This window comes from Phalacrocorax carbo, chromosome 6 (genome assembly GCF_963921805.1).
Source record: "Phalacrocorax carbo chromosome 6, bPhaCar2.1, whole genome shotgun sequence".
Taxonomy (NCBI): Eukaryota; Metazoa; Chordata; class Aves; order Suliformes; family Phalacrocoracidae; genus Phalacrocorax; species Phalacrocorax carbo.
This window is the reverse complement of record NC_087518.1, coordinates 45,644,748-45,660,737: the sequence shown is the minus strand read 5'-3', so window position 1 is coordinate 45,660,737 and position 15,990 is coordinate 45,644,748. Positions and strand designations below refer to the sequence as shown.

The following is a 15,990-nucleotide window of genomic DNA, read 5'->3' as shown; positions in this document are numbered from 1 at the left end:
TCACAGGTTTATGACATGCCAAACCACCTGTGTCAGGGATGTACAGTAAAAATAACAGGAAGTTCAGCAGGACCACTATCTTTTATGCAATCTGTACAAAAATCTGTTTCATAGGTAAATTGCAAATGGTTCATTTGTCTGATGTAGTGATTTGAACACCAGATCTGTGCTGGAATGCTAGAATTGTCTAAAGATGTCTTTAGGCAAGTTACTTATCTTCTCTGTGTCTCAACTTCCCCATGTCTAATGCAGTACCTATAGTAAGACACTATAGGTCTCACCCTTAGGGATTCAAAAGAACTGACAAGCACAAGTGCTGAATTTCACTGTGTACAATACAGCACCCAAATCATTGCATCAAGACTACTCCCAAACTGAATATGCTGCATATATACAAGAAAAAAAAGATTCTGCTTCAAAGTCTTAACTATCTAGGCAGGAACACAATGTCACAGACAGATCTAGAACATACTCAGGAGGCATTCATTTCCTTGAAATACATGAACTAGAGGCATCAACAATGGCTATTATAACTGTCCAGCTCCTTTCATGGGTATCACATATGTTATGATACCCAAATTTCTATAAACACTAATTGCATATGTAGAAATTACATAAAGATAAATATATTAACCCTGCTCACATCCATAGAGGCCTGCACCATAGGTTCCCTGAGCACATACTCATGCGGTGATGGGAACTTAATTTTCTACTCTTTATGAAGCCACAAGAGTGCAAGAGGGTAAACTGATAAGCCAAGTATGGATTTGTCCAAACCAAACAATTCTAGACAACTAAATGAGCAGCTCTGTGTTTACATTTGCAAGCAGAGGCTTAAACTGAGGATGCAATATCTGGAGATCAGTAGGGTTCTACCCACCGAAGTATTGGAAGAACTGAAAGACAGCAAAAGATGCAGCTATGAGAAACTTTTTTTGTTTTAAATAAAAACCATTTAAGCTTGCTAATTTTTGCTGTCTCAGACAATCAAAATTCCAATTGTCTGGGACATCAAATCTAAAAAAGCATGAAATTAATCTTCAGAAGTTATAGTCTTAAAGGCATTGCATCATTATTTTTGTTGGATATATTTTTGATTATAATGCAGATGAACCCCAAATTTAATAAAACTAAAATAACATGAGTTAAGTATGAAACATAACAGGATATTGCAAAGAGATTAGGTAGCTTCCTTTAGACTACTTGCAGAGCCCTAGGAAAAACCAAACTTAGGGACACAATGACGAGAAGGCACCACTTAATTAGAATATTTAATAGAATATGAAAACAGAATCCTCGTAGTATCGGTTTTGGCAATGAAACACAGCAAGCAGAATATGGGCCTGAAACATCAGTAGTTCTCTACACCAGATACTGTTTTGCCTGTCGACTGTCTGCAGTAAAGAAAGAAGCAGGCTAGCTAAATTTAAACCAGCTGTAACGATGAGAGTGTTACAGTTGGACTGAAGGAAGCTTACCTCATGAAAGTATTGTGGAAACTGCTGTTGGAAAGATAATAAAAGGATTAACTGCAGTTTTAGTGAACCATTTACTTTTCAATCAAAATGTCTCATGTATTTCCTGTTCTCAAGTAGCCTGAATTCCAAAATTCCTTTGTCTATTACAGTACATAGTAGCAAAGCCTGTCATAAGAAATTAATAATTTTACATGGAAAAGTACTTTTATGTATGAGGGTGGGGTGCTGCTCGCTGTTAGCTTCTCCTGAGCAGTTCAATACCTAGTCAGCCAGTAATCTTATAGAGAAGAACAAAATCAAGGGCTTAAAAAGAAAGTAACTGGGAAGAGCAAAAGAAAATCTCCACTACAGATACCAAGAGATGTAAAGTTACTTTAACAGGGCTACAGCAAAACCAAAACAAAATCTTAGACCTCTGTAGACATGAGAGAATAAATTGCCTTCTTAATTTGCAGGAATAACAGCACAATTATTACCACATCAAAAGAAAAGCCATCATTTAAAATGACATGACATCACCACACAATGAAACACTGCACAGCAACCCTTGTTTAAAGTGGAATGGAATTCACTGGGCAAATAAACCCCACTTGATATTAATAAATTCAAGGAGCCATGTTGCAGCTTTGGATCTTGCCCCTGCTAGATCAAGGTCTTTCCAGGGCAGAAAACTAAATTTGCAAATAAGACATATTTTTCATCTGCTGTCTTAGATCCAGCTCTACTCCACACAGGATTCCACGTTGTAATATTTAATACATGGATACTTCGGTGGACAGTGGAAAGGTCTTATTCTGGAAACAGAAGAGTTAACTATGGCTTGTGCAATGTCAAGCTCACAGTTCTGATTGGGCCATTCCATGTATGGAAACAACTACAACATCTGCTCAAATAAAACAGACCTTTATGTACTTACATGCCAAGGCTATATACATGTGCCATGAAGGCTGTCTGCAATATCAGATGCAAAGGTTTTTCCAACCTATTCACAATGTTAAACCTTGAGATGTTATCAAAAGCCAGTTCTTAATGCAGATGGACATAACTGAAAGGAGGAAATTTTTAGCATTTGCTAAGATAATACATGATTTAATGTCTCTGGTTTATCCAGTTTCCTGTAGGAATGGGAATGTAACATTAGAAATCTGCTAAACAATACCTGTCAAATGCGCATTTTGCAGAAAAAGACAAAAGTTCCCTCAGCCATGGAGTCTACTGAATCTTTCAGCATCATATTAAAGCTAACCAGGGTTTCACTTTTTAAGTATTTCTTTTTCAAAAGTGTGAGACAAAAGTGGGGAAAAGACTGATCCCATTCCAGACAATAAAAACACTGAAGACAAGAAGTAGGCTAAAATAAAACCTGTAAGTATGCTTTCACAGCTTGCTTATACTTTTGTTTGGAAAGAGGCAACTAACTTGCATCATCCTTTGATGATTTATGACCAAAAAGATATTCAGAGGAAGTTAAATTCCTTTGTACTTTTACAAGTTGTAATTGAGCTACTTCTGGAAACGAGCAAGTCAGTTCTTTCTCTCAAAGGAAAAAGAAACAGGTAAGTCTTAAAGTCTTTCCATTTTATCTTAGACAACTTGATGGTGTATTCTAAATATCTGTGTTGTGTCTAGTATTATTTTAGGGAAGAACCACTGAACAGCACAGACATTAAGATAACGTTTTTCACTTATGCAATGGAAGTAAAAAGATAATCAGGATAACCACTTACAAAGAAATTTTTTCTCTGTAAAACATTTTGAATACTGTGGTTTTCTTCCTTCTCCCTTCCACAACTATTGCAGGCCAGGAAGCTTTTTCTTGAACTAATGAAAAGTAAGCTTTTTATATAAACATTCTTTCCTATTCCTCTATAGAAAGCTACAGCTTGCCACGGAGAAGTTTGTCTTGATCTAATTTCCTTACAAGTATTTGCCATTATATCTTTTTCTCATCAAAACAATAAAATAGACATACAGTCAAAAATTCTGCCTATCAAGAACCACAACCTGCTGCCATAATAATTACCTTTCTTTGTACTTACTTGTGTGCGTGTGCCTGTGCGTATGTGCATGCATGCACACACGTGCACATGTGGGTGTTACAAATAAGACTTTCCAAATTTCATGGCCCAATTTGGAAGCTTATGACAAACTTGTTTTGCCTCATCTGTTTCAGTTAGGGTCTTATATCATTGTTGTTTCAAACATGTGGAAAGCTTAATGGAAGTCATTAACTTTTATTTTAGTTTGGCCATATTGTCATGATGGTGGGCAGATGCAGAGATGGTGTTATTCCCAAGATCCTCTTTTTGGAACACTGATGTTGTTTACATCTTCTTGATCAGAAGAGAACAATGGTTTTTACTTATTTTTAAAGCTCTGTTTTGCAAATTAAAAAAGCCCCTAACAATCTTTGAAAATACAATTAAAGATATTCCTTTTATTTTTTTAACTGTTTAAAATCCTTAACAAGTTTCTTTTTGTTTTCTAAACTACGATTTGAAACTTTTGCACTCACGACTCTATGGGTTATTGTTCAGCTGAAAGTATGAAAAGAATTTCATTAGATGTGTTTTATGTTTCTTGATTAAAAATGTCACCCGAGGCTGAGTGACTTGTTTTACGTTAAATGACTGCTGCGTGCTTTGATCATCACTTTATTAATGCTTTAATGAATATTTTTAAAAATAAAGTACTGTATTAAAAGTTAAGCTCTCATATAAGGAAACTGAATCCCTTTTCCAAGAACTACAGTATTTCTTACTCAGACATTTCCTTCTAGATTAAGGTTTTCTCCAGTTCCCCTTTAGCCTGCTGCAGACTAAGTTACAAGAAAGCACAACAATTATGTTGGAATAAGATTGAAGAGGGAGCAAAAAAGACAGCAGAGGAGTATGTTTCTATTCAAACAAATATATTCCAGACTTACCATGCACTTGTTTGGTTTTTCTCCAGAATGAACCCTCATATGAATCAGCAGTTTGTAACGAGCATTGAAGGGTTTATATCGGCGGACACAGCCTGCCCAAAAGCAAGTGAAGTCCTCTCCTTTCCGCTGGTCAATATGAGTCTTTTCTATGTGTCTGACCAGTTCGTCTTGTTGGTCGTAAGTGGCACTACAGTCAATCCACCGACAGACCTGTTTGCCATTGCTGAGGTCCTGTTCATCCCCGTCGCTGGGCTGAAGGGACTTTGGAGACATAGAGGTCTGTAAGTGAGGCAGTGCCTCTTGAGTTTGGCTTAGCTGCTGGTGTAGATGGTAAGGGGGAGGCAGCCCTTGATGATGTCGAAAAAGATCAGCAGTGGAAGAATAATCATCAGCTGGTTCTTGTTTTAAGAAACTCACCTTCTGGGTGCTGTGCAAGGTGTTTTGATGAGGAATGCCAGTACCATTCATCATAAGGCTGAGGCTTCCATTCTCCTCGACTTGCTGCATTTGTATCTGCTCACAGTCACCTCTGTCACATTCAGCGGAAATAGGTACAAGACATGTTGGAGGGGAGGGAATACTGCAAGGGTTTCCAGGCTGAGAGCAAGACTGGGGCCGAGAGGATTTTTCAGCACTGTGATGACTGATCTCCACAGGATGAGAGGAAATGCCAGCTGAATTAGTTCGCAGTCCATTCACACAGGTGACCAGTGACGTCTGTGATGTGCGGATGATAGCTGTAATATCAATTCCTTCAGCTGAAGACGGCACAACAGAAATGCATCTCTTCTTCAGGTTGCTTGTTTGTAGCCTGGCTGAGTGCTGAGGGGTGCCAAGTGTCAAAGGACCGAGGGAGGAGCTATGTTCATTATTAAACAAGTAGGATGAAAGTGAATTTGTAAAGCTATTATTCATTAGGTCTATTTCAGGATGCAGACTACCGGAGGCTCTCAGCTCCATCCCCTCTGTAATCCTCCTATGTGTGGAAGCCTCAGACAGAACCTTATAATCACTCAGGCATTCTTGTTTAATGTGCTGAGCTGGGTGACTTCCATTCAGGCATGGAGCAGCAGAATCTACTGAGTCTTGAAACCTGGGTGACCTGTAATACAGTTTTCATTAAGTATCACTAACTACCACAGGGTTTATGATTTTTTGTGCAAGACACAACACTTGTTAAGCCCTGGAGAATGGAAGCACTTGCTCTCTGCTGAATGTTGCCTAATGCAGCAATTACACCAAAAAATTTTGAAATGCTTCCTCTACAGCCCTTGTAAAGGTGGCATCATTTTACACAGGATTAATTTTACACACTGGGTTATGCACAGAATAGACAATCTCACCTCCACTGCTACGGGCAGTTCATCAGTCACAATCTAGGTTTTCAATGCATAATAGATTGGGCAACACAATAGCCAAGAACGAAGTTTGAGCGCTTTGGGAATTTTTGAAGTATTCTAATATCGGCATTTTCCTCAGAGTACACTGGGAATATGCCTTGGCATTCGTGTTCACACTAATCAGAAAAGGCTATCTGAGCTTTGCTTACACGTCAGGGAGATGCTTCCCTTTGCTAAATTAGAAAAGGACCAAGATCAGTGGGGAAAAAGGAACACGAAGGAAGAATGGCTCACTTTCAACCAGTGATCCAGAGTCGATGAGAGATCAGCTGAGTATTTACTTCTAAAAGGTCTACAAAAGATAACTAAGAAAAGTTCACCACTGGTAGTAGATTTAAACTGGCAGTCTGTACTCCCATTTCCATTTTTCCTATTAAAGTCTACATGGGTCTGCAAATCAAAAGATATTCTGCAGAAGTGATTTTTAATCCTTTTGGTGCGTGCTGAAACCAACCACTCAGGAAGCAGAACCTTGAGGAACCCCACATAGACATTTCAGAAAAACACAGCATTTAGGAAACATTTCCTCCTAACATTTTCTTCCAAGCAGTTAGCAATTGGTTTATGCCTTTAAATAAAACACTTCATCTAAGCTATAAATGTTTACTGTGGATGACCCAACTGTGTTTTTCCTTAGGACCAGCAGGTGTTCCTTACATAACCCTAAAGCATGGTAGGGTTTAACCTATGGCTTCATCATGCAGTGATGTGCCAGATTGAGAAGAGGAAACTGTACATTTGTGTGTAGCAAAGCTGTACCTGAACTAATAAACCCTCTAGAGAGGTGCTCCACAGCTCCTATGCTGACAAGTTCCACTTAAATGAATTTTATGCTTTCTTGATGCTAGCACCACAAAAGCTGAAGAACACCTGCCCACTTTGCAACTTGTGTATGACACTGCAGCTAAGACAAATCGGACACATTTTAAAACACATATGAATAAGGTATTTTGGACATATACATATATTAAACTGCAAAGCTGCTGAATAAATTGCATTCATTTTATGACTTAAATTATTTTATCACTATTATTTCCATTAATCCACCACTAACATTAAGATGGGAAGCTGGGACGACTTCTAAGACTTCCTTGGTAACAGCTCTCAGCTCTCAAAGGACTACCAATTAGAAAAAACAACAACAAAGAGCTTCAAAAACACTTGCTTCCGATGAAATTAAGGTTGTCAAAAAATGACACCTGTCTAAGGCACACAACTCTCAACACTGCATTCACTAGTGACAGGTTTCTAAGCTCCAACAGTTTGTAGCCAGTAGGGCTTGATATATAAAAACCTTTAAGGTCATGAGAGAAATGAAATTCCCCACCATTCATTGCTACAGAACAATCAGATCTTGCATTTGCCACCAGAAGTTTAAAAAGACTACATTTAAAAATTTTAGAGGTTTCCATAATCCATTAGTTATAATTTCTCCCTTTAGGTTTCCACAGTTGGTCTCAGGGTAAACTTAAAGCACCTGGTTTCACAGATGGTAAATTAAAAAAAACCCCAAACCAACAAACCCAACAGTATTCATACAGTATTTTTTAACATTTACAGAACCATGTGTCTGTAAAATATGTGGCATATGCATACGTAAAAACCTTTTATTGCACGTATTTGGGAAACCCTGCCCTGCTTGCTTGTAGCTTCATTGCTCAGTAGAAAGTGTGCTGTTTTACACTCATTCTGAGAAAGGTTTTACAGCGTACTGTGCCAGGCACGGTATTTCCTATTACTTACTTACTTTCCTATTACTTAGTTATTTACTTCTGTACAAGAACTTTTCTAAATAATTCACTTTGTATCATAGTTCAATGGTCCCAAAGCCTCAGGCTAAAGTAAACACAATACATTTCTTACATCATATAAAGCTAACCCAAGCCTTATGTTTCATGCAGCCTGTGATAACAGGTGTCATATCATTAAGCTTTATGTAAAGCTCCCATCTTGTCAGAAATCTATGTGAGGAGTTCAGGCTAGAGTCAGTGCAGCGTACCTATACGATGGACACAAACATCCCTGTCCTGCCAAACGTTACGTTTCCAAAATTCCCAGCAACATCAGTGTACATTTTCAGCACAAGATCTTACTCAGAGGCAGGACTGTATTGCTGTGATAGTGAAGTGCAGAATATGAGACACACAAAAGAGGAGAGTTTTCAATCAAAAGGCAAGCTGGAATCTCAAAAGCAAATGAGACGAAGGCACTGGATTCATGCTTCTCATTGCCACAGCCACGTCCATCCATGCTCTGCCTACATAATAATAAGTACAGGCTGCTTGTGCAGATCAGAAGCAAATCTTTTCTGGGAGCTAGAGTTTCGTCTGTAGCACTGTATATTTGAATACATTATATACCCTGTGTTAGTTAACTCTGCTGGGAGAATCTGGCATTCTTTCGAATTTCCTGATGCTTGAGTGTTTGGGTACTTAACATCAAGGTTGCATTAATGCTAACTCTCTGTATTCCTGGCAGAATTTTGCTATCATTGTCCTAGGGGAAGGTGTCTGGCATGCAACTTGCTGGGTGGCTCCTCTTATACCCATTGACTATTTGCTCCTGTAATGGCATCTTGTTGTTACAGCCAGGGATCAGATTCCAGGCCTGGTACACACAGGCAGCATAATCTCTGGACAGTGGCGAAATATAAATGCATATGAAACAAACAGCCAAGAGGAGAGCAAGAGGAACAAAGGATAGCAGGACAGTGTAAAGAGCACTGTGTGGACACACAATGAGCGTGAGCCGCTCTGTCGGACTTCCAGATAAGCAATCCTGGAAGGGAGGGGGGTCAGCAGGAGAATATACCCACTAACACCTCTTCTCAGGGAGCATCCATGTACCAGGGATGGACAGTCTGAGGCAACAGAATTGCTGCTTAAGCACATGAAAGCTGAACGTAAGGCTCTCAGAGGATACTAAAGCAGTGTTTCCAAAAAGACTCCCTTACGTGGTAACTGGAGCCAGAGCACAAGGCCAGTAGCACCATGCCAGAAGGACTGCAGTTCCCAGCTGCCCTCAAAGGAAAAGACAACTGTATCTGAAATCTCCAGATTAATTACAAAACATACATGCCTTCAATTGCCACTGTAAAAGTGTGATCAGTGATAACTGACAGTTTTAAGAAGCTGTAGGGAATTGTTCTGCTTGCACATCCAGGGACCCTTTGCAACACTATCTGACTGCTCTGATGTCTTCCCTGGCTTTTATATGCTGAGCACTGAGCATAGTGTGGGCGGGTTTGCTGTGTCTGATAATGGATTATTTGACAAAAGGCCAACATTAGCTGTGTGCTGACTCCAATTGTGGTAAAGAAGGTATTAGGACTTTTCCAGTCCCACACACATTGCATTCACAGATAGCATGTAGCAGCAACTACATTGCATGACTTAAAAGCTATTAATTGAACAGGGAAAAGGGGCCAGGAAAGAGAGGGATTGTGATTCTTGGATTAAGGCAGTCATCCCTAGAAAACAGTTTCCAAGAGAAAGTGATTCAGGGAGAAGCTGAAGGGGATAACAAGTTTGAGTGCACTGAAAAAAAGGACAAAGCCAATCATAACCCCAAATCCTGAGGGAGATTTTGGATGGCTAGGGGAGGTGCTCTTTGGTTTGTTTGGGTTTTCCTTGGATGTTGCATATCCTAGAAATACAGAGTGGTTCAAAGCTCACCCCAGAGACATTGCTGGATTTGTATCTCCCTTTATTTCTGAGTTAGCTGCTAGAGCTGGACAGAACAATCAAATAGTTTGCCCTGACTCTGTGTGCTCAGATATCTGTCCATTCCAGCCCTATTTCTCTCATCTATTTTGATTCTTCTCAGTCAACGAAGGCTGAAATCTGGGGAGGCACAGAGCACCCTTGGCTCCCACTGACTTCACTGAAACCTGATGGGTATTCACACTCAGTTATGTTCTCCTGTTTTCACATCTTCAGGGAAAGACCATGTTTTCTGTCGCTTGCTTGTCAAGAACCTTTAGTATCACAAACACCATGAACAGAAATCATCCCAACTGCTGTCCACCTTCTCTCACATGCCAAGGTTTTGGCTCTGTACCATGTGTCTCATGAGGAGCATGCTGATAAAAATCAGACAATGTGCCTATGAGGTCCATAAGAGCAGAGCTGGGCTTTACCTTGCAAATCCCATATGGACAAAAGTAGTGTTAGCCAGGTGGACATACAAGCAAAGCATGACCAGTGGGACACGCAAACAACCCATAAAGAAATGGAAGCGTCCTTCAAGATATTCTCCAAACATTTCCAAACTGTTGCTTAGAAGCAGCAGAGTCTCAAGGTTTTAGACCATGCTACAGATCAAAGGGGAGAGAATCAGGCCTATCACCCGCTACTGTCTCCTGTTATGCCGCAGACAATCCTTTACGTTGTCCTGGGAATCCTCTTCCAAATGGGGGCTGGAAAGGGGCTCATATTACTGAGGGTGGGTACTGTGATCCCCGGTATGCAGGTATCTGTCATTTCCTCATTATAGATTTTATAAAAAGGTTCAAAAAGATCTAAGCAGAGTACTCTCTTCCGCCTTTTATTTGCTCCTGCCCTAATTATCTTTGTTTCATAATTGTCCTCACTGACAGAATAAAAAAAGGTTGATAACTGCTACTCCCACATATAGTCATAAAGAAGCTAGGAGGGAGCAGACTTATAGCCAGCTGCAACAGAATCTACAAATCTTTGTACGATAGCAGAATATTTTGTTATGTGGCATGGATATTATTTGTCCTTTTCAAACAAACAAACAAACAAACAAACAAACAAACAAACAAGCTTTTTCCACTTGCTTGCCATATTGCTGTGCCTCCTCCTGAAAACACAGATGTTCTTATGCCACCAGTAAACGGAAAAGGGAAACGAGACATAAATATGTATAATAAAATCAGAAACAGTCAGATTTCCAAGACCAAGCTATAGGCCATATTTCCTCTTGCTGCGACTATGGAAATTTGGGCTTGATAGTTCCACATACAGAGTGCCAATTATTCCAAGTATCTAAGATAAAGGCTGCAGCTTTATTGAGGTTTTTCTTTTCTACAGCTCTTCAAAAAGGTCAAGATTATTCTGTATTATATCCCCTGCCAAAAAGCAGTGTAATTAAAATAGATGGACAGATTTTAATTTATAGCAGGCTTCCATTCACAATGGATGTCTGTTTAGGGCACTTGTTTAAAATCTGGTAATGTTAAATTTGTAACAACAACAAAAAAATAATGGAGTTCTGTGTTTTCATATAATTAATTTATAGCAAATGTTTAAATAGAGATTCTGTTCATAGCATATCCAACTACAGTGTATATATCAAAACCAGAGACCAAATTTTCACATTACAGCCTTAAAAGCAAATACCAAGGATGTGGCTGTATGGGAACATTGAAAATACTTCATTAAAGGAAATGCTGTAGAAATAAAAGTGGCATTGGCTTCCTGTAGGTTTGATGGTGGCATGCCAAATTGCCATATGGGAGACATTGGTTTGGGAGTAAGTATCTATCCCTGCCTTCCCGGCTGCAATTTGGAAACAACATGGCATTGGGGTGGAGAGTAGAGGTCCAGAGGAGGCAAGTCTGACACTACCTAAGCCCCTGGCAAAACTCTCATTGACTTCTGAGCATGCTGGAAGAGCTCCCCCCCAGCCCCACCAGAAGCTGTATTTAAACTTCAATGCAAGTGGCTGTGGCTGCATATATAGTGATGACTCCTGGCACTGCCTTGGACAGTTGTCTCTGCACACGTGCATGTCCCTGCAGTGTGAACCTGCAAATGAGCAGTGTGGTTAAATGAGCATCCAAAGGACTTCCAAAATGAAGTAAAAGCCAAAAATACTCCTCCAAATGTAACACCCACAGATGCTACTGGGAAATAGTTCCAACAAAGAAGCACTCCAGCAAAGTACATCAACCAATAAAACTCGCAGTAATACCTTATATCCGAGTGTGTCAAGTTCAGCTGACCAACATGAAGCAGTCTCTCACAGGACAGTGTGTGGTCTCGCATAAGCGGGTTTCCTGTGTGGATGAATAGACCTTGTCTGCAGACAGGTACTGAGCTACTTGTCATCTCCATTTCTGTCATGTTCTTCTTCTCAGAGATCAAATTACAATGGTTGTAGCCACCATTCACTGTCAAAAAAGGAAAAAATCGTAAGCCTTTGATTAAGAACTCTCTATACTCATTACTTTGTATGCTCATCTGCATACTTTGCATGTTTCTTTTGGATCTCCTAGTAAAATTATTGTAAATGACATAGCAGTGGAAATGAAAAGTTTCCCAAGGAAGCAAAAATTAATTCCAAAGGAATCTGAATCTGTGAACAATGGTCGTTTCTTTCTCTTTTTAAGTTTTGTGGCTATTGTACACATCATAATCTAACTCAAAAAAACTTAGTCTGATAGCTTGCCTTCCTTCTGTGTATTTTTATGGTAGAGCCTTGCCTGTGTTAGATTTTGGAGAGGAATGTTTCAGAATCCTTTTATTTTCAGGGAGAAGAGCTCTCTGAAAACTGTGATGTAAGTCAAGTTTTTCTCTGCAGACAATTATCTCTGATTATGACTTTAGATGGGCATGTTTCTACAGTCAGGTCAACAGTGTGAAAAATGGAAACTAGTTTTGTTTCAATGTATACATTTAACTGTATTTTCCAAGCTATTATTATAAGTGCTAATGCTAATAATAATATATTCTGTTCTGGTGAATGTTACATTTTACCAGACTTGGAAAAACAGACTAGAGCTATAGCAATATTCTTCAGAAATGTTTATAACCACAAATTATAATCTAGCTAAAAAGAGAGGACAAGGGGAAAATTGAGAATTTAGATGGATTGGTCAAATGCTAGTAATTCTCTTTAATTTGAAGCATATTAGTTGGGTTTTTTACCTCCAGTGAACTAATCAAATACTCAGAGATAAGCATCTATAAAAGCATTTGTAAGATATTTAGCCTTCAGAGGCTAGCTAAAAAGCCACAATAGCCATTTACCATCATTTTCACTATCGTATATGAATCAGGCTTTTAAAAGACTACATCTCCCTCTAATCTCTTTTTTTCATGGAGACAAAATGTAATGGTGTCAGATACTAACGGCAAGCACATTTCTGCAGCTTTTATGCGGAGTCCAGAAGGTAACTCCTTCACCCTTGTACCCAGTGCTTGTGGTGATGGGTACTATAGAGCTAGACTGCATTGTGGTTAGTCCATTCTCTACAGAGGCATTGAGTGATGCACACTGAGAAAGAAAATTAATTCTGCAGTCAAAGTAGTAGAAAAGATGAAGCCTGTGCTCAGTTTCATGCAAATCACCGATTCTCACAAGCATCAAGGTTTGCCCTTTACTAAAGTGTTACAAGGCACAACTCATCTCACCATAGTTTTGCTGTCTATGAGTTTTAGCCAAAAAATGTCTATGTCATTCAGCCATATCAAAACGGGAGTCTAAGATGGGCTCATGCAACTTCAGGACATGCTTTCCTCTCTCCCTTGACTATAGAAGGCACTTAAACATGGAACTTAAACTGAGTACCTGACTTTTAGACAGCTGCAGTTGAGCAAAACTGATTCCTCTAAGTAGCCATAGGATTTACAAACATTCTCATCACAAATAGCATACTTTACACTGCTCTCAGGTCTGGTCCTTCGGCTGAAACCCACATTGGACCTGCCACTGACAACACAATTTCTACCATTTCAACACTATAATTTATGCTATTATCCAAAACAGATATATATTGATATAGAATTATATAATTGTTTCGGACTCGTGTTTCTCCATCTTTCGTATAGTCCCACTTTAAGTACTGAAAGGCTGCAATAAGGTCTCCCCGGAGCCTTCTCTTCTCCAGGCTGAACAACCCCAATGCTCTCAGCCTTTATTCATAGGAGAGATGTTCCAGTCCTCTGACTATATTCGTGGCCCTCCTCTGGACTCGCTCTAACAGGTCCAAGTCCCTCTTATGTTGGAGGCCCCAGAGCTGGACACAGCACTCCAGGTGGGGTCTCATGAGTGTGGAGTAGAGGGGCAGAATCACCTCCCTCGGCCTGCTGAGGGTTTTGATGCAGCCCAGGATACGGTTGCCCTTCTGGGCTGCAAGTACACATTGCCAGCCTACATCCAATTTTTCATCCACCAGTATCCCCAAGTCATTCTCTGCGTGGCTGCTCTTAATCAATTTGTCACTCCGTCTGTAGTGAGTTTTACACCTATATTATATAGACTTTACACCTATGTTAAATAGCTGTAATATTACATAATTAAGCAGATATCTCAGTATCTAGTTAATGATATTTTCATGACATAAGGGTAAGTAAAATTGTACTTGTGAAGTTTTGCAATCACTGCAGTTTTGTTACATCATTTATGAAGTACCAATCAGAGATTGTGCTCATTTTAGTCAGTTACTGCTTCAGCACAGCTCCTCAGAGCAAAGGTACCCTTAACGTACATGAACCCCCATTTCCTCTTTGGACAGCTGCTATCCCTATAGCTAATGAAAGGCAAGTGAGAGAGCCTGAGCTGCCATGGTCCTCTATAATTACAGTCCATGAATACTCTGAAAGTGATGAGAATCACATTCAGATTTTTGGTGAGTATAAATGAGAAGAAACAGGTGACTGGGGAAGGCAGAAAATGTCTCTGGTAACTGGAGAAATTGTGAAAAGGATCACAGCACAAAAGTCCATTCTCCTCCACTGGCTGGGCTCCACAGCCTCCCCATCATGCTCCACGGCACCATTGTAATAGGGAAGACCATGGTAGATGAAGACGTAGTCCAGGCAAGCATCCAGACCCATAGAAAAGAGTGGGTACATGTGACACCCAAATTACAAGTCTCGTGAGGCATTACTGTGACATTTCCAGAATACAATTCCCTGTTCCCAGTGAAAAGCTTTCAGTGTTTGGCTGATAAGTTACATTTCTTGACCATTTATTTTTTATTTTTTTAAGAAGTCAGAATCTCTAAAATTGGAAAAACAATACAGGGTTTTTCCTACCCAGCTCCATCACAATGCCAAGGCATGCAGTAAGTCTTAGGAAATGTAGGCCAGCATTATTTTATATAAACAAAAAGCCCACATAAGATTTTTAGGAACGATAGATGAGATTTTAAAGAGAAAACAATTTGTATTTAAATTATACAAAATGGGCTGATAGCCTTCTTCATGGTAATTAATATATATGTTCTAGTATTTCAGGTTTATATTCAGAGACCTCAATTCACTGATAATCCATGACTGTTCTGAATGACTCTGTACAAAAATGTAGCATCTTTTGGCCTGTGCAGGGCAGTCAGTTGTATTTCGTGGTTTTGGACCGAGGCAGTTAAGATCACTTCAGATGCCTTTAGCTTACAGTGGGTGTTTGTGACAATTAGCTCTGCCCTGCTTGTTAATCACGACATAAATTACCATTATATCCTCTGGAGTCCACAGCTCCATTGGGCTTTATTCCATCCTATTGTGGCTTCATCCCATCATAATTTAACTCACTTCAGGGGTAATATCTACCTTAGCCCAACTGTATAATCAGACTTGTGGTTGTTAATTTGGGTACACAAATCACATTTAAAGGGTATCTAAACACACTGGTGAAATAAGCCCTATGCAGTTTGAAAGGCCACACCACCAAGACAAGTTGGTAAATCAGTCATACTTAAAATACCCAATTCACAGTTCCTCACTTTTTCCATCAGCAATGTTACCTGGAATATATTCAAGATGTATCTTCCCTCAAAAATACTGTGGATTCTTTTAAAACATTTAAGATTTATCCTGGACTTGTAATAAGAACACTTTCTTTCTTTCATTCCCCAAAAGACACGTCTGAAATTCATTAGGGCTTTCTAAATATGCATTTTATCAATTTTATCATATTATCAAAACACTGAAACTTGAAGCTTCCACCAAAGTTCAGCAATACCAACTGTAGCACACACTGATACCTATTTGTGCGAAGACGGAGATTTCCTAGAATAACACGAACATTATCCCTGTGCTGTCAAAAATTATTATCTTCTCTTGTAGCTGTCAAATCAGAAAATACATTTTCTCCCTGTAAAGGAACAGAACACTTATGCTAAATCTGTGAAATGATGTCTTCAGCCAATCCACCATACATTTGCCTTCACAAAGTACCTTACAAATTCATTAAGAGCTAAAAATTTCTTGCAAAACAG

At 39.3% G+C, this 15,990-nt stretch overlaps 1 protein-coding gene across 2 annotated transcripts in view; it reads right to left on the bottom strand.

Annotated features, from left to right (window-relative positions):
- Positions 1-15,990, bottom strand: part of GLIS1 (GLIS family zinc finger 1) — a 211,998-nt gene that overhangs the window by 101,704 nt on the left and 94,304 nt on the right. For both annotated transcript variants that reach the window (XM_064455060.1, XM_064455061.1), the window contains exons 2-3: positions 11,742-11,940; positions 4,405-5,506 (exon numbers count right to left, since the gene is read on the bottom strand). In XM_064455060.1, coding sequence (XP_064311130.1) covers positions 4,405-5,506; positions 11,742-11,940 — 1,301 coding nt within the window. The remainder of the gene's footprint in view (positions 1-4,404; positions 5,507-11,741; positions 11,941-15,990) is intronic.